This window comes from Anopheles coustani, chromosome 3 (genome assembly GCF_943734705.1).
Source record: "Anopheles coustani chromosome 3, idAnoCousDA_361_x.2, whole genome shotgun sequence".
NCBI classification, from domain to species: domain Eukaryota; kingdom Metazoa; phylum Arthropoda; class Insecta; order Diptera; family Culicidae; genus Anopheles; species Anopheles coustani.
Genome location: NC_071288.1, coordinates 45,982,779 through 46,008,324, shown reverse-complemented (window position 1 = coordinate 46,008,324; position 25,546 = coordinate 45,982,779). Strand labels below are relative to the sequence as shown.

The 25,546-nt window shown below is 44.4% G+C and overlaps 1 protein-coding gene across 1 annotated transcript in view; it reads right to left on the bottom strand.

Annotated features, from left to right (window-relative positions):
• Positions 1-18,199: 18,199 nt before the first annotated feature.
• LOC131271517 (hemicentin-1) overlaps positions 18,200-25,546 on the bottom strand; it is a 46,169-nt gene continuing 38,822 nt past the window's right edge. The window contains exons 12-17 of the mRNA XM_058272967.1: positions 24,656-24,800; positions 21,528-21,651; positions 21,270-21,421; positions 21,135-21,215; positions 20,828-21,018; positions 18,200-19,878 (exon numbers count right to left, since the gene is read on the bottom strand). Of these exons, the coding sequence (XP_058128950.1) occupies positions 19,621-19,878; positions 20,828-21,018; positions 21,135-21,215; positions 21,270-21,421; positions 21,528-21,651; positions 24,656-24,800 (951 nt within the window). The 3' untranslated portion in view covers positions 18,200-19,620. The remainder of the gene's footprint in view (positions 19,879-20,827; positions 21,019-21,134; positions 21,216-21,269; positions 21,422-21,527; positions 21,652-24,655; positions 24,801-25,546) is intronic.

Here is a 25,546-nt window from a genome sequence, read left to right as displayed (position 1 = left end):
TCCCACTAACTTCCACCCACTGTCTCCCGGTTTCTTCGCTCCCACTAACACGGACGACCGAATTTATCCCACAAGAAACCGTACCGAAAACCGGGAACGGGGCTTCCGGGCCAACGTGAGCCCCGCGAGGCTTTGCCATACACACACACACACACACTTGAACCTCTCATACCGATTCGTGTTTCGAGGGCAATTCGTCGGAAAATTTGCGCTCACCGCACGGATTAGAAGTTTCGGTTCGTTCATGCAACCACCACCCGCCCGTGTGAGGATGCGGGGTGGCCAAGAATGGCACAATGGCTTGCGGGGTGTAGCCTACACGAATGTGCACCCTCATTACGACGCCCTTTGTAAGGGTGGCCCAAGAAAATGGTTTATCGCAGTGTGAACGAGTTTGCCGAAAGTTTCCTGATCTTTCTATTCGCCTGGCGGCAACTTTCTACTTTTCCGGCTTCCCGCGGAAAAGCGCGCCGGTTGGGAAAACAAAACCCCTAAAAACTCGCCGAGCACTTGCTGTCGCTAATGCACCGGGTCAAAGGGATCGCAATGTCGAAATGTCTGCAAATCAGTTCTTAATCAAAGCTTTTCAGCGTCGCTTGAAGCTGCACTTGGAAAGTTCTTTGTTACGGATCTGCGGGTTTCAACGGCGTATTCCACTGTGTTCTGCAGTTTTTTTTCCCTCGCTTTCCTCGCTAACATTAATGCCATACACTGTCGTCCGGAAGGATCGACGCCACAGAACGCACTGCATCTAATATGATTGCCATTGTTCCGGAGCGTGTAATGTGGTTGAGAAGGTTTTTTTTTCGTCTGCAAAACCTATCCTTTCGCGTTCCACGAGACTAACGTTTTGCTTGTGCTTTGGCCAATGTAGCAAGAGAGATTGGCAAAACCGCCGCAGCAATGGGATGCGTCCTTGTTCGTCCTTAATTATTCCACGCACACTGAAGCCTACGCGGTATGGACATGTCGAATGTTGTGTAGGCTGCAGATACGTATTTTTTCCTCCTCCTCAGTCCAGCTTTCGAGGTCTTCAAACGTATCTCGACACGATAGTGAGTTCATTTCTTGTGCCTACCGTCGAACTGCAGGCGAACATTGAATGGAGCCAATTTACCACGGTTGGACGGATAGAAGTGCACACGGCTCCGTGGCTGTTGGTTGGTTTCCGCCGGTCACATGCTTGGTCGAATGTTTTGACGCGAAAAAGGGGAAACAATAGTTCATCTTAGCAATTTTCATGTATTTATCTTCCTTTTCACCATTGGATAGGGGCTTTCCATTTTTGTACTTTGATTTCTTCTACAAAATTTCCTTGTGCTTCTCAGTTAAGGTCTTTATATGCTACAGTTTTGTACACAAGTGTCTTAAGTTCCACACCAGTGCCCTATTGTTGCAGTGTCTCCGAGATGCAGAAGACCTTGATGTGTCGAAACTTATCCATTGTTTGAGTTGAGTCTCCTTTTTCTTGATTGGTTATTGTTGTGTTGTGTTGCATGTGCAACTAACCCTGTTTCTATTTTCTTCTGCTTTATAAAAAGACAAATCATTCTCTTTTACGATACGAACGATTCAAATGTAACATGCAAGCTTCTTATGCTTGACAAATGTTTGCGTGAAAGGCGAGAATATTTTCAATACGGTACTTTGCTATTTGGTATGTCAATATTTGTGCGTCTTCATATTTGATAGCTTTTTTAGGCTGCGAAAAAGTAGATGTTTGAAAATAGAATAAAATTAAACTGTTGTTTTCTATGAATTTCATTAAAATGGATCATTTCAGTTCTCCTATCGCTTAAACATTCAGCACACCACGTTTGATAGTGAGCACTACAAATTCATGTTTGAAAAATATTCCACCTATTTGCTATTAGTCAATCAATCATTAATCAATACGCGATGGTTTCCACTCTTGATCGACGGAACACCCTTGCTAAACTACCAGCCTATTAATTTACACCAATGGTTTAACTTCCGCGTTCGATTTTTGTAGCACTCTCTTAATTAGCGTACGATTCGACTGCGAAGGGTCCTCAAGGGCATCTCATCCCGGTAATGGCTCGTGCATGGATGTGGAAAAAAAAACCCCAACCAGCTGCCCATTAAACTTTCAATAAGCCATACGCAATAAAACACTTTTGCGTTTCCACGAAACGATCCTCGGGCCCAATAAAAACAAGTTAATTTCATTTAATTTATGGCGTGCAGATTTTATTAACCGACCAGTTTTACATCAAACGCCCATCCCGTCCACGGCGGGGCGCCATGGACGAGACCGTCCGACGACGAGTCAAAAGTTTCCTATCTATTGGCTTTTTATTTCTCCGCCCCCCCCTCTCTGGCTTCGCTTCCTCTCGTTTTCGTTTGCCGTCTCGCGTTTTCCCTATCGTTTCATTATCAACACTGCGACTCCCGTTTTGCGATCACCTTTCGCCGTCGTCCGCGATGGCATGTGGTGGATGATCGGAAAAGTTTATTGTTTGAAGTGGTTAATAAAATTTCCCCAGCCCTCCCTTCGGGCTGGTGGAAGGGACGCGCCCAGGACTCACTCAGGATGGCCAACGAACCGTTCAATCCAAATCCTGCCGCAACGTGGTTTGGTGCGTAAATCAATTCAATTAGATTTAAAGTGAATTAAAATTTATAGCATACGAATCGTGGCGGGATCGTAAAAAAGCGGCCATCATTGTCACTGAAATTGGGGCGTTTTTTTCTCTTTCTTTTTTTTTCTTTTGAACCGAAAGCACACTCCTGCGGAAGGACTCGTGATGGTACTTACTTTTGCCCGCTCGCACTCCTTCCGTTCCGGTCACGCTACGATGCTTTCCGTTTTGCATTCAATTCTCGGCGACAGCAATGGAATGGGCCGAAAACCCAACGCCGGGAAGATTTTCCGAAATGAAAACGGTCGTAAAAGTAAAGCCCTTTCTAAAGGCCTCGATTCGATGGTTGGTGGATTGGGACATGTTGGGGGAGCGTGTGATCGTGTAAAAAGGCTTCCCGATTTGTGACCGGGTCGGTTATCGCCATCGTTCGGGACATGCCCTGCGACGCGAACCAGCTGCTGTTCTGTCCGCATTTCTCGGGACTTTCCCGTTTTTCCCGCCTACCACATTCCCAAAAAGTCCCAAAGGTTGACTCCTTCAACGCGGTCCATTCCCATACGTTCTATTACACCGCCGTGGCGTTGGCCCGCTGGCCGGCTGGAATGTCGTTCGTGCCCAATCCGCATTAATAGCACCGGGGCAGGAAATCAAACTCGCCTCTGCAACGACAAATGTCTCAATCAAAACTGGACGGCCGAATCCAACGACCCAATCAGAGCGGGTGTGGAGGACGGTTCTCCTTTGTTGGACTCCACGTAAGGTTAGGGACGAAAAAAAAAAGGCAACGGAAAAAAAACATGGCTGCCGATAAAGTTATTATTGTCAAGCGAAGGGACAAATAAAACTCCCGCAACCGGACGTATTATGCTCTGTCCCGGCCCACAACACAAATCATTCGAATTGGTTGGTGGCATTTTTGCCCATTTCCTTCGACATCGCGCGGTACGATGCTTTTCCCAGGCGCTAGTATAGTTATATATGTATGTATACTTTTTTACGAGCACACTACATTCGTACGTAATGCCGACCGCCATGGACAGTTCTCAGTGGATGTCGCGGGAATAATTCACCTTATGCTAATGTTATTAGAGTTTAGCTTTGAGTTCGCCCCAATTTTCCCCGGGGGCCACCACCGGCAGCAGTCAGTCGCCCTTTTGGGGACGTGCGGTGGCGGTGGGAAAAGCAGTTTTTCCGGCCTTCCCGGCCGCGCGCCGGTTGTGAGGTTATTATTTGCTCGTTTCGTCCCGCGTACCATCCCTTCGTCGGCCCTAGCACCCGGGTTTGCCCGGCTCGGAAAGGTGCGTGTTGTACGAACGCTCCTTCCGTGGTGTTCGAAAGGCGGCAAATGCTGCTCGCCGTGATATATTTGGAGCAATTTATTAAGAGCCACACAGAGCAATTGGGCTGCCTTCGCACCGAAAAGGAAACGCCGCGCGCTACTGACTTCGGTTCCATAAATGGATATCAATTTGTTATATTGACACACAAATCTCTTCTCGTTCTCGGGGCTGCCGCGGGGGAAAGTGGGAAGGCGACAACATTCGGGATTTTTTCCTGAACACATTGCGGTGCCCTAGCCGCGCGACCGAGTCCATAAAGCAGCCGCCCCATTGAAGGGGTCTATTTCGTTGGCAAACTCATCGATAAGCCGGAACACGTTGTGGTAGAGCAGGGAAATTTCTCTAGAATCCGACAGGACGTGTTGGGACAGCGTTGTGTGTGTGTGTGTGTGTGGTTTGTCATTAGAATTAATTATGTCGGGTCGTACCGAGGTTCAGCGGCGTATTACTGTTCTTTGTTCATGAATCATTTTTGTCTCTTACATTCTTGGGATGGTATTTAAGGGTAAGATATACTAAAAAAAGTTGTGAGTGTGTGTAAAATAATCGGAATGAATTTGTCGACATTTTTCCGATATTGGTTCTTTTTAAATTTGTTTTCTCTGGTTTTAAAAATCCTTTCTTAAAGTATAAAGTGCAACAACATTAATTAAAATATTGCTTATTTGTTTGTATATAAAAGAACATTTTGTTGAAGAAATTTACTTCATTTTATTGAGGAAAACTTCATCATTTCAAACAAAACAAAAATGAATCTATCTAGAAAAAATTAAAATCTATCATAATTTCAGTTTACAGCATTAATCACTCATGCCTTCATCCTTCTAGCGTCACGTTTACCACACTATCCAGGCCTTGTTGAATTCCTTGACAATTCTAATTCGAGATTCTTCTTTAATATTCCGTGAATGTCATCCTGCCACAGGACGTCACAATTGAATGTATTTTCTCTTGATATTACCCTGCTTATCGGTTAGATGTTGTATCTTACTTCTTTTAACATACTGGTCCTTCGAAAGGGCGAATAACGAATTTTTCATTTTAAAAAATTACGTAAATGGTATACAAAATCTATAAAAAAGGAATCTGCGTGAAGTTTTACCGCGAGAGAATATTTTCAATGTGTTTTTTGCAAACGTGATATGGATTTGTTCTTTTGCAATGCTAATTGTTTTTAAAATGCGCTCAAAAAAATTTACCATACGTCATGCCTCACACCATGTCAACTCACTGTTTTCAGGTTGCTCACTGAGAAAGGAGGAAATCATAGAATGGCCGCACAATTGCCACTACTTGTTGACCCATATAGGGGAAAACAGATTGACCTAGCCTCACCCAAACACCCAGCATCCCATTGCAGGAAACCCGTTGCGGAGGGATGATAAAATGTTCCATCGCAACCGAAAACCCACAACTCGCACCACTGTTTGGCCGAGGGCGTTAAATATGGCATGAAATTAAATCACATCTCTCGTGTGCCGCTCGTGAGCCACTTCAAACAGAATACCGACCATTGCGCCAAACCCGTGGTCTACGCAGTGAGCTGTGAAACATTCTCCCACCCCTTTTCCAGCCAGCTCCGCTCCGATCCGGCACTTTTCCGACCGCAACCGTCGGACGTTCGGTCAACCCCGATTCTGACACTGCGGCGCGCACTGGTCGGCCGTACCATCCGGTGACGGCTTCCGTGGAACCCAAACTTCCGGAAACCAGCTGAAATTGATATCAAATTTGTCACGCGACCGTGCACGAAGGGGGTTACGGTGGACCTACGGCCAATGTAGCCGTCACTGGACCCTTGCCGTTCGAGGTGAATGTAATTGGGCTAGGGATGGCCTTTCCCGGAAGGATTTTCCGCCGCCCCATTTCCTTAGCAACGGTTCGGTTTTGTTTCTTCAATGTGTCACGAGCGTGCAAAATGGTACCGAAAGTGGCACTAGCGATGGGGGCGATGCTTTCGGTCGGTCGAAAATCTCCGAAACGTAAACGGGAAAATTAGAGGGCTCCTAATGCGGTTCGGGGAAAGACGATCCTCAAGGAGTCGCACTGTCGCGGACGACTTTGGCAACACGAATATGCCAGAGAACAACACACCGGAGCAAACACCAGACGGAATAATAAATGGAAAATTTAATTCAACTACGAACAAGAATTTTCTTGTTTCTGTTATCCTTCTACCCGCCCCCATCGTCCGTTGCAATGTCCACGCTCTTCCCAAGCCGGAGCACTGCCTGTCTTTTCTTCTTCCAACAACAGCAGACAAAAAAAAAAAAAAAAGAACCATCCGGTAACATTTGCATATTGAGATAAGCGAACATCTGCCGTACGGAGAAATTCACGTTCACTTCTAAGCACACACACATACACTTCTGCTAAATACACACACAGGCTCACAGTAGCACCTGTACGTGGTTTGGAGGGCCGGCGGAACCTACGCCAAGGGCCAGCGTGGCCGTCTTAGGTGGTGGATTTTTCGCAAAGGAAATAAATCACCCTCCGAACCGCGCCGAGATTTTTTGGTTTTCCTGTTGGGATGGGACTCCGGTTTCCGGTGTTTGTGTTTATTTGGCAAAAGTTTTTCGACAAAAGATGGACTAAGTTTTCCTTCTTCCTTCGGGGAGGAAAGCCATGGCAGCACAGCAGGCCGTCCATGTGACAATTTTTCAAATTGATGTTGTTCAATTTGAAACTTAAGACTATTCGAGAATACTCTACACATTTGGCAATGCTGTTTCCGTTAAACAAGGATGCTGTTTCCGTTAATTTAAAACTAAGTTTAAAAATCGATCACAAATTTAGATTATTTCAAATTAAAATTTTTAATTTTTAAAAACGTTTGCGTTAAAAAAAGTGGATAAACTTTCGTAGTCGATAAGCGGAAAATTCGACAAGATATTTGAATGACACAAATGTTATTGTACGGTTATATTAGTCTGGTATTTAAAAAAAATATTCCGAAAGCCAGTCTGGCGGCTTTACGGTACTTGGCCGCAATTTTAGCAGTGTTGGGTCCCGTTCAACTCCTCCGATTCTCTTTGCGCATGATCTACTGGGGCCAGGTATGTCCAAATCACTGAATTGTACTCTTGTTGATGTTTTCTGATAAAGTTCCTTAATTCCGGAAGGCACTGCACACTATACACTTCTCCATACTCCGGATGTCTTGACAGGAAGAATAGCGACTTTGTGTAAATCCTTCTCGCTGGTTTTCAGCCACGATATGGCGTGCTATGGGAGTTAAGGGACCCCAAAACATTTTAAATATACTGTAAAAAGCTTCAAAAGCTACATAAAGTACCAGCTTTAAATAATCTTTGGTCACGTGGTTCGCGATAAAGGTTTAAAGTTTTGGCCACGACGGATTCAATTTAAATGATACAGTTGTCATACTTGTTCTAAATTTAACAGAAATGATACTCTTGAGGTGGCTTTCAAAAGAAAATTGCTAGCGTTTTTAGTTTTTCCGTGCAAAATCGTTAAAAATTGTCCATTTTTTAATGCACACCTTATTAATGTTATAATTGTTAACTTTATATTTGTTTGAATTATATGAATAAATGGTCCAAATTGCATAATAAGGATGTTTTGATTACTCCACTTGATATAATAAACACAATCAAAATATACTTTTTAGCCGAATGAATCAAAACATACTTATGAAAAAAGATGTTTGCAAAGTTTTGTGAAAGATATAAAGATAAAAGTCCTCTTCAAAACTAGAACGAAAAATATTTTCATCCGCACCGTTTGCCCTTTTGTTTCCCGTATTGTTAAACATGTTCCATAAGCTTCCATTGAATAAACGATAAAATTAAGTCAATGGTCATTTTAAGTGATTTTTATTGCAAGTGCAAACCATCGAGCGCACATCATCCCCGTAATTAGGAACTCAGTTAATATTACCACACTATGGTGTGCACTTGCTCAACGTCGCCGGGGCGGTAGGTGGGTGCAATAAAATTTGTCGATAAATTAAACCGGATCGGCCCGGCCGACAACAAACAATGCACGTCGTAACGAGTTCCGTCCCGAATCCTTTCTGCTCGGTGCCATCGCGTGCAACGCGATAAACGAGACTTGTTAAACGCGTCTCGTTCAATATATTTTAGTGGCCGCCGCTCACCAGAGGGGGTTGCAAATCTTCCACTTGAAAAGTTAATTGTGTCGCTGGCCAACGCCGCGAGAAAAATGGCGGCAAGCAAAGGGGGAAATCCAATCCCGGCCATGCAGGGCAGTGGAAGGTGCGTGAGTGGGGCAATAAAAATGGCCGGTAAATTCGCGGCCTGCATAAATGGCCATCCGGTCGCACTTCAATTACGTGCGCTGCGCGATGAATTATTATCAGTAATAATAAATATAAATATCGACATTAAATGAAAATGGAAAATTAACGAATTAGTGACGCAACTGTTTCTCATTTCCTCGCTCGAACAAAGGGTCCCGCTGGTGGGGAAGGACGAGGAGAAGGAAGGAGGGGTGCTCTCCGAAAAATGCCAACGGAAAGTAAAAAAAAAAAAACACAGTTCCCCCGAAACAGCAGCCTGGCAATGGGCTATACTTTTCTGTTTTTCCTACGAAAAACCACCCAAACAACGCACATTAATGGCATTTTATGCAGCAACTGTGCATGCATGTGGGCAATCCTGGCCGCTGCATTAACGAACCGTGTCCGAAAACGGTGTCACACAGTCAAAGTACCTCGGGAAGGGAAACACCCACCCCGCCCGGAAACGCACAACTGCACCCCGGGACCGCATGCCCGTCGCGACGCATTGGGTCAGTGGTGTGAACATGACCACAACTACCATTCGCTGAATCAACGTGCAATCCTTCGAAGCATGAATCAGGAATTAATAAATAAAATCATATCCACAATATTAATTGCAACCTTCATTATTCGCATTTCTTTCGTTTCGTTTCGCCAGCCGACCTGCAGCAGTGCCGAGTATCGCGGGTAGTTTGGTGGGAGACCAGCCAGGGGTGGTGGCGGTAGGTCTCCCGAAATCAGCCGGCAAGCGTTTGTGAAAACAAACGGCAATCGTCATTTATCATTAAAGGACCGGTGTGATAATTATTATTTTAATTATCATTATGATTACAGGACGAAATTCACTTCTTGTTGGTGTATTTCTTTTTTGTATGTTTTATGCTTCTACTACCCACATGTGCTCGAACCTGCTGCCTTGTGCGTCCTTGTAGTGTCCAACCAAAGGCGCAAACAAATCGAATACGATTGATGATAATTATCATCACAATTACCTGGCTGATGAATGATAGCATTTATGCGAGCAGCAAAAGAAACGCTTCTGTCACGGTTTTGTATACAAATACTCATACATTTTATAATATTCATTACACGGGCGAAGAGTGAAGAATATTATCTCGTGTGCCCGTTCAATCGAACAAAATGGCGAACATTGCTTTAGACTTAGCAATAGACATAAAAGTTTGTGACGTGAAAAGGAAATAGAACGTTTTCATTTGCTCATTTCAAAATGTTTATTAAATTTCAATCATCGCTCGCAAATACTCACCCACTTTCAATTGGTTCCGGAACGATCGAAGAAATTTGCATTTATTAGTTCCTCTGTATCGAATTGCCTTTGCAACTGGGTGCTGCATCTAGTTTCATTTTATACCGCATACTCCAACCTTAGGAGGGGGAAGCAAGGTGGTCCTGCTGAGTACAGGACGATAAGAAAGTGAAGCCATAGATTGCGGGAAACGACGAAGATCGTAAGCTTCGGATTTTCCTGCCGTGCAGAGATCCATTAAATTTTAATGAACTTTAAATACATCAATGCCAATTAATTTGCGTTCGAGTGGTTCGATTCGTTGCAAGATTGATAAGCGCGCGTAGTGGGGACTTTTATGTTACTATCGAATACTCTTTTTACTTATCTTTGGTCCGTGCAGCATCATCCTCGTTTCGATAGTCGATTCCTTCTGATGAATTGGACGAGCTTTGAGATAGCTAGCAAACCGATCAGGATGGAATTATTGTGTTTTTGCTTGTAATAATATTCACAAGAAACGAACCGATTTTTCCATTCCAGTACTCGGGCGACCGACCGTATTGGTACTTGCATAAATGCACATATCAGAAAATAACAAAATAAAATGTGCACATGGGTAGATTGTGTAAGCGAAAATCAGCGAGCGGATAAACAAATGAGAGATTTAATCCAATTACAGTTCCATTTCACAAACCAAACCGACTCCCCTCGACTTGGGTGCGCCCGGGGGAAAAGCGAAACATGAAAAATCGACCAACATCCAATCCGTGCCCGTCGGCGGTTCGACGTAAAATTCCCTCGTGGGGGGACAACACAGCGAACCAAACGTGCAGCAAACAAACAAACGAACCAACGAATCGCACCGTAAAAGCTGTATGCGATTGCAGCAACGGACCGAACCGACGGCTAGTAGCCAACTGCGAATCCGATCACCCAGGGACACCGGGACCACAGCATAGATGAACCAACAACAGCAACAACGACGACGACGACGACGACGACGAAAAAGGCCAGCAAAACAATAATCGGAATACATTTTTCATAAAGATGCAATTTTTAATGGAAAATAATCGGCTGCATGGGAAACATAACAAAGCAAATTCCCTGTTCGCGCAGGCAAAGGCGGCAAAAAGGATGCGGCACTCCGGAGGGCCGGGCTGGCGGGCAGGCCACTCACAAATCAAAACATGCCAATCGCTCGCTAACAACTTTTCTGTCCCAACAGTGGGAAGCTTGACCAAACAGAGTGCGCAAAAAAAAAACAAAGAAAATGCAAATAAAATAAACTAAAACCAAATGGAAAAATAAATGCCACGGTGCAGAGGACCCGCGAGAGGAATCGGCCACCGGACACCGATCGCCGGCGTTCGTTGCCGGGAAAAGTGGAATATCTAAAAATTAATGTTTCGATGGGGAACTGACCGAGCATCGCCGGATCGGGTTTCACTCTAACGTGGTTTGCATTTAATTTGGTGCACGGTTGTGCAGCTGTGTTTGAAAAGAAAAGAATGAAAGACAACGGAAAATAAAGGATGCAACATCGGGTTGGAGTCTCGGTTGGACAACCATTTTGTCACTTTGCGCCGGGCGTGGGCATGCAATCGCAAAATCGCAAAGAGTAGGGAAAAACAGTTCGATGCCAAAGCGTGAAGCACAAACAAAACAAATCACCAAATGCACACACACACATACACACACACACACACACACACACACACACACACACACACACACACACACACACGTTGGAGGTTAAATTTACCCACGGGCTGCCAACGATTGGTGGTTTGGAGGTGAAGGTAAGAAAAAGGGATCACAACGGCGTTCGATTCGATAGGGATAAGATAGTTCATTAATCACGTTTTCACCTCTTGGCACATGTTTTCTTGAGGGGAAAAATTGAACAGAATGCCAGAAGCCTTTTCCCACCTATGGGTGTGAAAATGATTCGACATCATAACGCTTCGTTGCATAGCCAGGTGAACCGTGTAGTTGTGCACAATTTTCCTCCGCGTTTTACTCTTTTATTTTTTAAGTAAAACTCGTGCGTCCAATGAGCTATGAGCTTTCTTCAAATAAATTTAATTTTATGGTTGATTTTTTTTCTCTATTTTTAGTTTGTAAATCATATCTTTTAGGTATGTTAAATTTATAATATATTTAGCATGTCTTCAAAATAAATGTATTAAGTCCATCAATAAAATTACTCTTACTCTTTTGGGAGTGCTTTCCTTGTAAATACTAATTTATTTCTGAGACTGATTCGAATGTCGTGCGGAATCCTTTAGCCTCACACGAAAACAAACAAAATAATTATTTAAAATACAGCTTACAAAGAGTATTTAAATTACTGCTGTATACTTATAGCTTAAGCACAGCTTATATGTTTTGGTCATCTGTTGCCTGTTATTGTTTGGCCATTTGAATTTAATGGCTTGGCAAAATAGTTTATTTTGGTAGCAAATCAGTTGAAGGTAAAAATTCATTTCACTTTTACGCTAGTGCAATACAGATAAAAACCTTTAAACACGTTTAAACTATAAAACTCTCAAAGAGTGTATGGTAACGAATTAGAAATGTTCATTCAAAGCATTTTTGATTTAGTAGTTTTAGAGATAAATTGATATGTAATGCTCATGAAATTCGTACATATTTCATTGATATTTACATATTGCATTATCCTTATCTATCGTTTTCGTTTGTTTCTCATTATCTTCTCCATTATGTGGTTTTTTCAACATCAACATTTGAAGATTTCATGTGCAACATTATGAAAGTAATCGAATTGTACTCCCCTACCGCTATTTGTTTGGTCGTTTTGTTTGCTTTTGTTAAGGTTGAGGCAATCAACACCCGGCTATCCCTTCAAAGTCACTTCCACTATTTGACGTGTAGAGTTTGATACGATTCCTTCCTCTTCGTTCGGACGATTGGATCAATATTGCATCCTGTTGGGAAAAAAAGCGGCACGGTACACCCAATCAAACTTTATGAAAGCTATGTTATTTTGTGAGTAACGTGTTTTGTTTTAGTTCTCTACCATTCCTGCCACGAGCTGTCTTACATGCATCAAAGTGTTCCACTCCGTGCTTGGGGAAAGTGTAGACTAGGGACTTGCATAAAACATACTACCACTCACATACACAAACACACACACAGACACAAGAAAGCCGACAAACAATAACAGGCAAAAGACTAACGCAAACAAAGCCCTCACTTTTTGGCCACATCGCGCCATAGTGCCGTCGATCGGTTGGGTGAAGCGAATGAAGCGTGAAAAGCACACCCTTCAGGCGGGAAAGCCCGGGCCCGGAACGGGGACCCATGCTCGTCCGACAAAGTTTGCGCCCAACGGTGCCCGCGAAAGGTGTCGGAGGCGGCGGTCGACTTCGGCAGGTCACGCAAGTGTGTCCGTAATTGAGTTATTAAAAGTTGCTGCCCGTGTGTAGGCAAATTTTGCACTTCTCAATTTTCCCGACAAGCACTTTCCTGCCAAGCGGTGCACCGGGAACCGTACGGGAAAGCGCCCGGAGGCCATCGTTTCGGGCCCGCCAGAGCCGCCTTCTAGGAAATGTGTACCACTTGCAGTTTAATTCTAGTTTTATTGAGTTGACGTACATGCACACAAACATACACACACCCACACACTCATATAAACGTCCGGGCGAACGGTTCCAACAGTGATGATGTTGCTAGCGGAACAACATTGGATCGAGTTTGACTGTTTGAGGTTCGGAAGTTCGGCCTCGGAGTACTTCGAGCCGCTCAAATCCGACGCTTTGGAGTTGGGCGCAGGGAGAGCACGAGTGAGCTCGCCGGTCCGTTCGATTGGCCCGATCAAGGGACCACCGTTTTCCGACGGGGCAAGCACACCAAACATGAACCACCGACATGGCCGAGATTTCTTGAAAGGCAATTAACACTCGGCAATTAAAACTTTTCTCGTCCTTGGACCCATGGGCTGGTGCCACGAGGCCACAAGCCGAAAGATGAATTCGGATAGACGAGGGTGGCGCTTGGGAGCAAGTGGACGCAAAGGCATAACCACAACCGAAGGCGTTTTTAGCGCTATGGATGGGTAGCTCGCAAAAACGTTAATCCTTGTATAGCGCCGTATTCCGATAGAGATTCGGACTCAAGAAACTTTACCATTACCAAGTGTCCTGACATTTTCGGTGGACCGTAACTCCCAAGATACCTTTATGTTGTTTATGAATAATACTATTTTTAATGAAATTCTAGTAGTATTAAGTATTTACAAAAATGTTATGATCAAAACACCAACAAAAACAACCAGCGATGGGAATAAACATAAGTTCAACTACAAAACTGTTCTGTTTCAACTACAAAACTGTTGTGTTGCTACAAAATAGTTTGTGGAAAATTAATTAAATCCACAAAAGAACAGTTCGGCCTTGTTCCCATGAATTTCAGCGGATATAATTGAAGGTATGTTACAATGAATTGTTAATTAATTACTTAAACATTATTTAAATGTTGAACCGGAAAACATAAACGAAATTCGATGAAAACCACCAAACTACTGGAAACCGGAAGGTGTAGTTTGTCCCAGAAATCAGTAGGCAATGCAATTGTAGGTTGTAGAACGAATTTTCGAGGAACAAATTACATTAATAGCTTGATATTTAATCAAAACATGGCATACACGTGAATAAAATGTTTTCGAAATAGAACTCAGGAAATTCGGATTTCCATGTAGGCGTAACACCACTTTACGCGGATCATAAAATGAATCATAAATATAAAAGCATCCGTTATCAAATCTGTTTATTAGTGCTTTTCAGAATTTACTAACAAATGCAGATACTTTTACGGGAGTATTTTGGTAAACTAACCAAGCATTCAGTTCTTGGGGTTCCGTTTATTTGTTTTAAAGATGTACAACTGAATCTAATTGTGCATTTTAAAATCTTCCCATATACTGTGAAGATGATTTGCAAAAAATAAAAAAATTTTACATTGATTGAGTTTTATAGCAATTGAGTGAATGCCGGAAAACAATCTGTTAATGGATTTTGAATGCCTGCTTCCCAGCACCAGAAGGAGGTTTTTTGTTTTGAATCATGCAAAAAGTTCTTTTTGCAGAAACATATGTAGATTATAATAAAAAAACTGACTCATGACTTCAGGCGTTCATTAGAAATATGTCCCAAAACTTCACTTCTCCTACCGGGAAGTGCAGATCGAAAATTTAGCACATTCCCATCTCTGGTCGGGATGAGAACAATCTTCCTTTTTAATGCGCCTTCTAATTAAAAGCCAACGTTCTTTCATTCCACTTGCCCGACCAAACAAGAGGTTCGAGCGAAACCACCGACTACGTAACGCTTAAGCTTGGGAAAGGAGAATTGAATAATTTATTAATTATCGGAAATTGAAGTACCTTCGGGCTGGAGTCGGGAGAATTACGTAAGTACGATTTCTTACAACCCGGGCGCTTCACATCGTGACGACGTGACGAACCGGAGCGTATGGCCCGAATATTCACCACTACTGTCAGTCTGGCGGGTGTTCTGTGGATGGCAGGATGGGAAAATCTAAAGAAGGAAAGATTCAGGCTTCCCATCACTTCACATTTGCGTTCGAGCGTCCTTCTCAAGCCCACCCGTCGGAGGATGCCGCCGCATCCGCCAAAAATTCACCGTTCTTCACCGGTGGAATAACAAGCTTCACGTTAGCGACATGCCAAAGTGTTATGACGAAATCGTACGATAACGACTAATTCAAACGTGGAACGTTGTTTTCCGAGTGTCAGGCGGAAGAGTGACGAGAGGAATGGCTCGAAGCCGAGGTCCTATAAAACTTCATCACAAATTCACACGGAAAAGTGCCCCGTCTCCGGGAAGCTCGCAGCAAACCCGGCAATGGGATCCAACAATCTACTAAAATATCCACGTTCGGCGTAGCTTTAACGGGGATAACCTATCGTTTTCTAGACTCCACCCGTGTCTGGTACACTGTTTTCCATGTACCCCTGTCATCCCATCCACTCCATTCTTCGTTGGTAATTTTCCTGCCGGAGAGGAAAAGCTGATAAATAATTCAATGTATCGTATCAACCAAAAAACCCTTTCTACCTTCCTCGCACACACACACACACACACACAGCCATACCGTTTCGAACAGGAACCTGTTTTCCATACAAAGCACGCCACCGGAAACTCGCTCGAACAGAGGAGGTTGGGAAAACTTTTCACAGATTTTCGGTTGTTTTTATTTTCATTTGCAAAACGGCACCGGGCAACGTAGTGAGGGAAAGTCGGTACCCCTCCCCGCCCTTTACTCCCTTCTCTCACACGCACACAAACCCCGCCGTAATCAATAGGAAAAAGTGATTTTGATTATAATTCGATATCATTGATATGGAGCAGATTTTGCCTTGTTTTTGTACGTCTACGGGAGGGAAATGCTTGTGCTTGTTTTTTTTTCCGAGTGCTGGTAGGCCTTAACGGGTAGGCAAGAACCCATTCGAAGGTCCTAACAAGGGAGGAGGGGAGGAAAGACAAACGGGAGAGTGTTGTTGTTGTTGTTGTTGTAGGAAAGTTGCGAAAGGATTCCGGTTGTTTCGGGGAGACGTCAAGTAGGCTGTGCTGACGCTATAGGCTTGTTATGCTGCAGGAGCATAACAATCAAAGGAGTTTAATTAGAAGCCGCTCGCTGCGGTATGCTGCGGAAGACGTTTTGAGCGAACCGAAGCATTCCCTCTTTTGGTGTGTTCGTTCGGGGTTTCCCTCCGAATCGGTGTTTCTTTTAAGCTTTATTTTAAACGAAACTGTTTACGGTGTGCAGCGAACCCTGACGGTTCAAAAGTTCAAGTCTGTTTGTTTAACTCGAGCCGTTCGCAAAGAAATGCCTAATAGATGAATAAGAAACGCGACGCGCCGCTACAAAACCGATATTCAGGATTAAGCATCAAAGTTCGGCTGGTTCGGAAGCTCTGTTATTGTTGGTGTTGAACTTTTCCAAAGTAGCTATTGCTCTTCATTACTTTGCGTAATTAATTGATCGATGAACTTTTCCCAACGCTATGAACCCGCGAACATTAATAAACATTAGCAAAGAAGTAAACAAAAATATTAAGATTATTTTAAACGCTGAAGTACATTGAAAATAGCCGCAATCACACCGAAAACCCGCCAAGAACAAAGTGAGATGATGAACAGAAGTGGAAGAAATATGAATATTATCGCGAGCCACATAGTCTTTCCAGAGTTCCGTGAGGTGTGAATGTTGGCACCTCCTGGCACAACGATACAACCATAATGGAGCAACTTTCCTTTTGTGACTTTCGGTGCAAAAGTTTGCCTTTTCTCCGTTTGTGTTTTTTAACACACCAAAATTCAAGCGCCCATACACATGGGGCCTATTTCAAACTCGGCCCGTTTCTCCTACCGTTTCGGTTTGGTTTCATCTTGGCCGCACTTTACGCTCAGTTGGGCGGCCCGCTAGTAGTTGCTTATGCTCCCATGGAAATGTCTTTCCCGGATGCCGATGGTGGTGGTGTGCGAGCTTCCGCTTCAAGCACAGAAGGATTATTTCCTAAGCATCCAGGGCTCGCCGATGGATGGTGCTTGAGGTCGAACACGGTGTTGTCTACTTGCAGCAGCATGCGAAACGATGAACCACACAACAACAACAGGAACGCGGAAGAAAACACCAGCATAAACCATCCGCGCTGACTAAAAAACAGAAACGAGAAAAACAACAAAACAAAATAACCCCGGAAGGAGATTCCGTGACGACGAAACTCTGCTCGGTGCAGTCAGGAAAAATTGCTTGGGGCATTGTTTAAATTTTCTGGCGCATTTTTCTCGCCATCCTGCCTTATCTTCTTTTTGCACTTGCCCTTCTGCTCCTTTCTTATCACAGCACACATAAGCATCGATCGGAACTTTTCTCGCAGCGCGAAAGTCACCACCCGGAACCGGCGTTGTTTGCACCGAGGTTGGATTTTTTCAACGCCGGAAGCACTGGCACACTAGGGTTGGGTGAGCGCGGGATCCCTGGATGCCGCTGTCGGCGCGCATTCCATACGTGACGCCCTTGAGTGGATGGGATAAAATAAATACAAAATAAGAGGTGCCAGGTAAGGAAGAGCCAAATAGGACAAGTTCCCATATTTTCTGCAAACGCTGCATCGGCCAACAGGGATTAAGCGAGATTAAACAAGTCATTTTAAAGAGATTTTAGTTTTGAAATTCATTTAAGTGTATTTATTTATCAGAAACATGTTAAGTTTGTAAAAATTAACCAGCAGTATAAATGTTGCAAAAAAAATTCTGTTGTAGTAGAAAAAAGAATATATATTTAATATATCGTTGAGACGTTTTCCAGTTATGCGATTTTAAATATGCGATCAATTCAGATTTGAAAATGCTCATTAAAAGCTGACTGGGACTCCATTTATCTCTTTTCTGAAAGTGATTTGTAACATTTTCGAACTACAAAAAAAAATTCAAATCGTTTTTATTTCTTTCGGTTTTTTATAATGAAATAAGTTTAAAAGTAAATCGTTTTTTTTAACACAAAATACAGACACAGATATTATATTGAGAAAAATGGTATAATTCACAAAGTAAGTCCAGTTTACCACGTGCAGAAAAAACATTTGGAAAGAATTGTGTGTTTATGTAACCTTACCGCTCCTGTATTTTCGCTGATTATCCACTTTCTTTCACAACATTGTGTTTACCTTGCGAAACGAGCTTGTTTGGAAAATCATAGGTTTTTTTTTATTTTTACCATCATTATCTTTGCTTTCGTTCCATTCTCGATTTTTTACTACCCTCCTCTCGATTACATGAGATTTTGTTGTTTTGTTTGCTATTCTTCGCGCGTTACATGATAAACACTTTTTTTGCTGTTCTTTTTTTATATCTCTAATTCGTTTTTCGCTCGTTCCACGGCGCGCCTTTTTTTATCTAGTTTGAAATTAAAACAGCTTTCACGAACCTAGGGGTAAAACCAAACAATTAACTAGACTTTCCTCACATTCCGTTGCTTCTTCTCTCCCTTCTGTAAGTACTATTTGGTATTTCCTACTACATGTTTTCTTATACTTTGTACAGTGACAGAAACAACGTACTATTCTCTCAAACCACCCATTCGGACATCGGGCCTTGGTTGTGGCGAAGGAAAACTACGCTTCCCCGGAACTCCCCGGGGCGGCGCCTTTTTTAAAACCAGTCGAGATCCTAGCCCGCTTGCTCTTGACTTACTTTGGAATTTCGTCAATCAGTTTTTTTCCTCGTTCGTTATGATATGGAATCAGTCAGTCCAACCTTCCGCTGTTCGCTTGATTCGTTCGCTAACCAGAGCAAGGTGCATCGTTTAGCTGCCTGCCTCGGATCAAAACTCTGCCACGGACACATTTCGTTGCTGCTGCTGCTGTAGCTATAAGTTTCATCGGGGTTTATTGTCCAGTCATAAACGCAATGTCTTGTAAACTCCACCTCCAGCAAGTGTTTTGTTTTAATAATTTCAGCTTCTCTTTCTGTTTTCTGTTTGTTTTGTTTTAGATATGTGACACCGAATGGCAGCTGTCTGCCGTCTGCATACACCGGTTGCTCTAGCAACTACCCTACCAGGACACGGGGAACGAAGGGTCACTCTAGCGGACTATGCCTATACTACCTATATACATCGATGACGTCTCTTACGAATGGGGATGAACCTGGGGGGGTGGGGCCGAACGATGGCAATACTGGCGGGTTTTGCGGGGGATGAAACATTATGCTAACGGATGTCCACTTGTGTCCACTTGTGTCCACTTGGGATCCACACCTACACACTGTACACGGTTGATGAAATCTTCGTTCCCACTTTTAAGCTGGGCGAGTTTCGTTTCGGATTACATCGCTCTAAAATCAAATACTCTCGAGGCTACACCCTGGGAGAGGGTGGACGATGGGTTTTGTGGGATATGGTTGATGCGATCGGGATATGGCTTCGGGCGGTTCGAGCTCGAGGAAAAGGGGACACTTTTCCAGGCGCAGCAAACTATGACACGGTCAACAACGGGGGATGATCGGATCACCGGTTGAACACTTACATCAAACACGCTGGTTACTTTCTTTACATGTCCTTTCATACATCCTCACACACACACACACACACACTTACACGCATAGAAACACATTATATACAACTTTCCTGTATTCGATTGGAGGTGGTGACCACCTCGGGCCGAAACCGGTACTCGTTCAGCGTCGAGGTGACCAGACCGGACGACTGCGAGGCCGGACTGCTGAGCAGGCTCCCGACGGCTCCCACGCTGGCGACGGACATTGAGGGCAGCGAGGGTAGCGGCAAAGTCGCCGTCGATGGCTGCTGACTAAGCGGGCTGAGCGTCGACGTGACGCTACTGTTGTTCGCCCGGCCAAGGGTGGCGTAACTCTGCGCGAAAAAAGGGACCAATGGCGAGGGAATGCGGATGAATCTCTACTCCATGACCTAGCAATGTGCAATTTCTGGTAATGTTTGGCCATAATCACCACTTCGAGGGTGGTATATATTTCGCATATGGAACGTTTAAACGATGCAAATTAAATCCCAGAATATATATGGGGTTTCCTGATAAAATTTTAAATAAAGTTGGGAAAGGTTTGATGTAAAATGTTGTCGGTACAACAATTTCTAGAATCGTTGGCTCATTTTACAAAAACATGATTTCCTTTGTGGTGTGCGCAACCTTCATCCAATAACGAGTTGATATTTTCATTGGCAAGGAGAAATAATGTAAAATGACATTTATTTCAATGAATTGATCAATCAAATCAGTTTAGAACAAAAAAAATCCATAGATCAATAAAATCATGTGTGACTTGTGGAAACATATTCATACAAATATGGTTTCTAAAAACTCATCCATTTTTATTCCTTTCACCTGAAAAACCTTTGGCTGGTTTCGTTATCAATTCATGGAAAATTTTATTCATATACTATATTGATATTTTTTTGGTTCAATTGGCAAACTATATGACATAAAACTGGCTCAAATGGCTGATTATATATTCAATTCTTGTTTTATAAATTTTTAAAAGTCTAAAGTCTTACAACATTAGGCACTGAAATAAGTCGTCTATTCGAGTGACATTTAAATTAATTCAAATTGTTTTAATAAGGATACAAAAGTAAACAAACTTGGCGTAATCCAAAGAGCCAATAGAATCTCAGAAAAACTGTAAAAATCGAAGTAAAATAACCGAAACAAAATTCAAATAGCAAACCAAATATTTGTTCGAGCCAAGTTGGTTTGGCGCATGATCCTATATGCATCTTTTTGCGAATCATTTCCTTTCGAAGAGCAGGTAGACAGAGGGCCATATTATTAGGGCATACTTACGATTTGTTTACTAGGCTTAAAGGAGTAATGGTGCACTTCCGTGTGCGATCCCGTCAGCGACGCCAGGCTGGACCCATCACAGTGACGCTCATCCTCGTGGAGCAGATGCTCGCCCCCGTTCCGCTGTATGAGCCGGGCCGAGGGGCTCCGGAACAGCGGTGTCGGTAGGGTCGTCTTTGGCGGCCTCCGTTCTACAGTTCCGGCAGCACGAAAGCCACGGTGGTGGGAAAAGAGTTGACGGGGTTAAGTATGAAGATTTAGTGCCCACTCCGGTCGGGGTGGCGTGCGCCGTTGTGTTTCGACTTACCGTACTGGTTCGGTATCACATCCGGATCCGTTTCATCCCCATCCGGTGGTTCGCCGATCATGGTGGGACTGCCACGGCGCCCTAGGTGTCCACCGAAACCGCCTCCAATACCACCGCTCCCACCCATTCCTCCACCTCCGCCTCCCCCTCCACCACCGCTGTCCACCAGCGGCGTCTGGATGCCGTTCGGATCGTGCGTCTGGTGGTGTACGGTCGCATCGAGCTGGCAGTCCGGCGTCGAGGTCAACTGTGCGCTTTTGGTGGGTTTCAGTTTTTTGGTCGTATTTCTGGCAGGACGGCAGAACCACGGGAAAGTGTGTGCGTTATGGAAGTGTGCCTACGTTACTATCGCGAAAGCAGAGCCGGACTTCCCCGGACCCGTAGAGTACTTACTTGCTCGCATGCCGCCGGTACATGGTGGCCAGGACGATGCACACCACGGCGAACAGGATCGCCACCGTGAGTGTTAATGCGGCTAATACCGGTGATAACGGAACATTCATAACGTTGGACACGCCTGCAATAAATCAGAGGGACGTTGCGTAAAAACCTCGGACTACAATCGGAGCCACACTCGCGACACTCCGGGGACCGAGGCTCCAAGGGACGTCGTTCAGGGCGAGCTTTGTGTGTGTGACATCAGCGCATGAGGCGAATACACAGTGTGGGACGCAACATTTACTCAGCAGTGGAAATAATTTAAACAAACCGAACGGTACCGAAGACGAAGGCGAAGCTACACGCGCTATCACTAGAGATTCCGATAAATTTTATCACTGCCTTAAGCTTGCACAATTTATGCGGTGCCATCCTATCCCGTAGGAGGAGAAATAAATTTCCTAAACACTTCTCAAAGTAGTATTTGTGATAAAACTGTTAATCCCGTTGAATTTACGATTTAAGGCGGGCCACGATCAGCAAAGGCAACATTCATTAATCTTTAATCTCACGGAATCTCTTGTTGACTCCTGTGTCGGTTCCAAATAATTGTTTACTTCACTGCAGATCCACTGGCAGCATCAACCCGCTTACCGCCCCTGGGGGGGAGGCGCCATCGACTCCGGTGTCCACTCGAAAGCCACTGATGGGCCTTTCACCAGCACCGTACATATGTTGCAGCTCGTAAGCCGGACGGCAACTTTGCAATAAACTATTTAACTCCGCACTCTCCCGTCGGCGAGAGGATCCTCGGTGTCGTCGTCGTCCTCGTCGTCGTCGTCCTTTCTAGCCCCAGAAATCCTCTTCATTACGCTAACAGTCCCCGGTGGATCCCCGGGTGCGACCCGGACGGACGAACGAGCGGGCGGGCGGCCAGGTGAGGGTGGCAGGTAGGCCGGATAAGTATCAAATTTATTATTAACGTAGCCGGGATCTCGTTAATTTTCGAGCCATTCTCGAAGATTGTGCCTCGGCCCCAAAGTGACCGCTCACCGGACGCATCCTCACGGCCGTCCCGTGGCACGCTCTAATCCCGGGCACAAACATGACTCCTGCCCGCATCCGGAGCTGTCCGCTTCCGGTGGTGAAACCATTCATCACTTTTGCCACCCCCCAACCCATCGGTGACCGTCAACAGGGGTCGAAAAAGGGCATTAGTGGCATCTAATGGTGCGGGCGTGCGGTGGAGTTCGGGGGCAGCCGCGGCTGAGAAAAGAATCGCCCCGACCGAAAAGAAGCGCTTCTGTTGGCGCTAGAGATTCACAAAGGGCTTTGATGGCGTAACGGCCCGTCTATAATCTGCCTCCGGGAGCTTTTCCTCAGGTGGCAACGCAAACAAAAGCCGTATCCTCTAGCCCATGACTTAAACTTGACAAACGTGCGCGAACCGCGTTGTGGACGGTTCGCATCCTTCCAATGGGAATGATTTTGTAGGCCCGACACCTTGAGCCAGTGGTGACCAAGTTGCGTAAACTGTGTCCTCACACAACCAGAATGGAATAATTTTATTTGGTTATCAATCGACACATGAAAATGTATAGAACAGTCTCGTATTGAAAGTATGATTTCTGGATCGTAAACTATATGATACATATTTTCAATTTGGAAATATTTTTATAAAGATAACGATGAGCAATCAAAACACAATTTTTAATAACAAAATCCTCACTATCTTCTATCATTACTTTTATCATTTCTAGTTCTACAAAAAGTTTGTGAATGCTTTATAATAATATCTACTACCAATAGTTTAAACAATTTTTCGTAGGTCAAACGCATTAAAACATGAATATGAACAAACCTTTATTCAATACATAAATAATTGACTTTTACGATGATTACAATTGTGGATTAACCTCACCGGAAAATTGAGTGAACCAAAAGTTATACTATTGAAAAGTTTTACGTTGCGGCTTTTCAAAAGTGTAAAGAGAAAGTTCGTTCAATTGGAAGGAGCCTCTACAGTTTAAAAAGCATAATAAAGATTTATTTTATTTGCGAGTTCCTCAGCTCGTAATCAAACATTTGTTATTTATTTGTTGAAAATAAATCTTGGCAAACTTTTGGTTGGACTCTTACCGCAAAAATGTCAAGTTTTCTTACGGATAAAAGGTTTGAAGATTTAAATAAAACAATCCGTGCGATCCAATTCAAGTTCGCTAGTGGTTCGCCTTCGCTGGCTTCGAAATTTCGCGTGCAAGTCTGTCGGGGGGTATTTTTTTTTCTTTTCGTATCCAACAAACACGAACCAAGGCCCTCTTGCCGCCCACCAAGTGAAGATAGAGTGCGAAACCGTCCGGTAATCGCTTCTTCCCGGACGGTGCCAGTTGTTTCTCCAGCTGCGTTGGTGCGATAACCGTCCACCCGGACTTAAAACGGTGGAGCAGGGTTGATTTTTCTCCTAACTTGTCTTCTCAACACAAACCCAGGACGAGGCGGGCAAACTAGGAAGCAGGACAGTTATCCTCCTTTTTGCAACGGAGCACATACACAAGCTTTCGCTAAGCTTCTTTAGAGGTGATCATGTCAACTGACGGGAATGGGATTGTAGATTCTCCCTGTTTTGCCGCTTTTATTTTTCACTCCACACACAACAGTGGCGATGATGTTCGCCGTTCGAAACAGGGGCGACTACTTTCTTGCTTTCCGTTCGCGTCCGGTCCGATTTTCAGCCACTGATGCCGGTGGTGTTAACGGATTACGGATGCAGTGCCGACTTTGAAGTTCATGTGTGGAAAGTGTAATGAGTTTTCTTTGGTATTTTGTGTCCTGTGTTTTGTCCGCTTGCCAGTTTTGAGACGCATCAGTTCCGCTGTGTAACTGTCATTCCGATTCAACGGAATCCAAGCAGAACCAGGGTTTTCAAAAGAAAAGAAACCTTCGAGAACAAATAGAGTGTCGATGTGTGTTCCCTGCCAATGCCTCGTGTGTGAACGTTTAGGTGCGGTTGGTTCCTCGGAATAAACACAGCAGCAGATAATATAAACGCGCTTCGGTTGGCTGATCGATTGGTTCCTGCTCGTCTGAGGCGCACGTGTTTCCTCTTGGCCTCCCCCTCCGTCAACAACCGAGCTAATACTTACCGGTGAGCTGCCTGGCCACACCCTTGAAGGTGATATCATCGATGATGACCGGCTCCGAGCGACCCTTGGCGTTGGCGGCGAACAGGATGATCCGGTACGAGCTTCCCGGTTCGAGATTATCGATAAAGAACTGCACCGGTGGATGCTGATGGAGAAAACGGGGAAGATAAAGAACGGGAGCGAGTGTGAGATCCGGTGCTGGTAACAAAGTTGCTGTCGGTTTCGGTCTTGATAAGGGGAAGCGCCAGCGCGATGAACCCATGTCAAACAAGCGCAGCTAAAGGATAACGGATCCGCACGGTATTCCGGATTAGGACCGGGTTAGGATGAAGACGATAACATTTCAGCAGACTTGTGAACAGTCCCGCAACGAACTTCGGTTCGGTGGAATTATTCAACGGAAACTTATTATTGCCCCTTCGAATTGTACCTGCGGGATTCGGTATCTCGCTACACTCGCCACTTAACTGGAACATCTTCACTGTTTTGCAAACTTGCAAACGGGCATGGTGCACGAGAAGACTGGACCAACGGAACCCGGCGTGCCGCATCTCCCATCTCCAACTGTGTTCCACCGATCTGTCTGGCGGTGCCTCCAACAAAGTTACTACTTGGCAAACTAGCCCAGGAGGGCAAAATGGTAGAAAACAAACCATGCAAATATAGAGAGATGGTTCATCAAGGTGCAGAAACCCTAGCAGTGGCACGAGGCAGCAGAATTGTTTTTCGACCGCTGGAAAGTTCATATCCTTCCAGGATCGTTTCATCAAGGCTCACTAGGTAAGTGGTGTTGGTAGTTTGCCATTGTTGCCATGGTTGCTGTGTTTCATTTTTATTTCTTTTCATTTTCCCGCACACCGGGATGGTGTACACGTTCCGCTGTCATTGGCG